Source organism: Phaethon lepturus, unplaced genomic scaffold (genome assembly GCF_000687285.1).
Source record: "Phaethon lepturus isolate BGI_N335 unplaced genomic scaffold, ASM68728v1 scaffold32422, whole genome shotgun sequence".
NCBI lineage: Eukaryota > Metazoa > Chordata > Aves > Phaethontiformes > Phaethontidae > Phaethon > Phaethon lepturus.
Window position 1 is genome coordinate 3,767 of NW_010521753.1, and position 611 is coordinate 4,377.

At 64.0% G+C, this 611-nt stretch overlaps 1 protein-coding gene across 1 annotated transcript in view; it reads right to left on the minus strand.

Moving 5' to 3' along the window:
- The window catches only part of TSPAN1 (tetraspanin 1), a 4,321-nt gene extending 3,752 nt beyond the window's left edge, over nt 1–569 (minus strand). The window contains exon 1 of the mRNA XM_010281620.1: nt 496–569. Within this exon, the coding sequence (XP_010279922.1) occupies nt 496–552 (57 nt within the window). The 5' untranslated portion in view covers nt 553–569. The remainder of the gene's footprint in view (nt 1–495) is intronic.
- Between the last annotated feature and the right edge of the window lie 42 nt (nt 570–611).

Here is a 611-nt window from a genome sequence, read left to right on the forward strand (position 1 = left end):
TCCCCCCGCCATCCAAGACCCGCAACACCACAGGTCGCTGTCACACACATGGGCTGCTCCCCTACAGAGCCCCCCCAGGCAAACCCCCTCTGCTCTGGGGCACTCAGCACCCTCCACCAGAGCTTCAGCACAGGGAGGGACACGGGTGGATGATGCAACAGGCACCATCCCCAGAGCCCAGCATGGTCCCCTGGGCTTTGACCAGGGCTGGAGAGCAAGACACCTCTGCTCAGCTCAGGGCCAGAGACCAGATCTCGCACCCCACCGGGGTCCCAGGAGTCCAACCACCACCCAACAGACCCCTCAGAAGGGACATGGTGGTGCAGGAGAGCCTACATGGGCAGGCTTTGCTCACCCCATGCCCAGCTCAGGGTGCTCCTCAGGAGCTGCTCCCACAGACCCCAACCCTTCATCCCAGTTTCCTGGGGCAGCCGGGGGTGGGGGCCGCCAGGTTCGGGCCCCCCCGGGCACAGACAGCAGCTGGGGTGCACTTACAAATATGGCCAGGTTGAAGAGGATCATCATGACCTTGATAAAGGTGAAGCACCCCATCTTTGCGCTGGGGAGAGCAGAGAGAGGTTATCAGGGGGAGCCCGCGCCCCCAGCGCAGC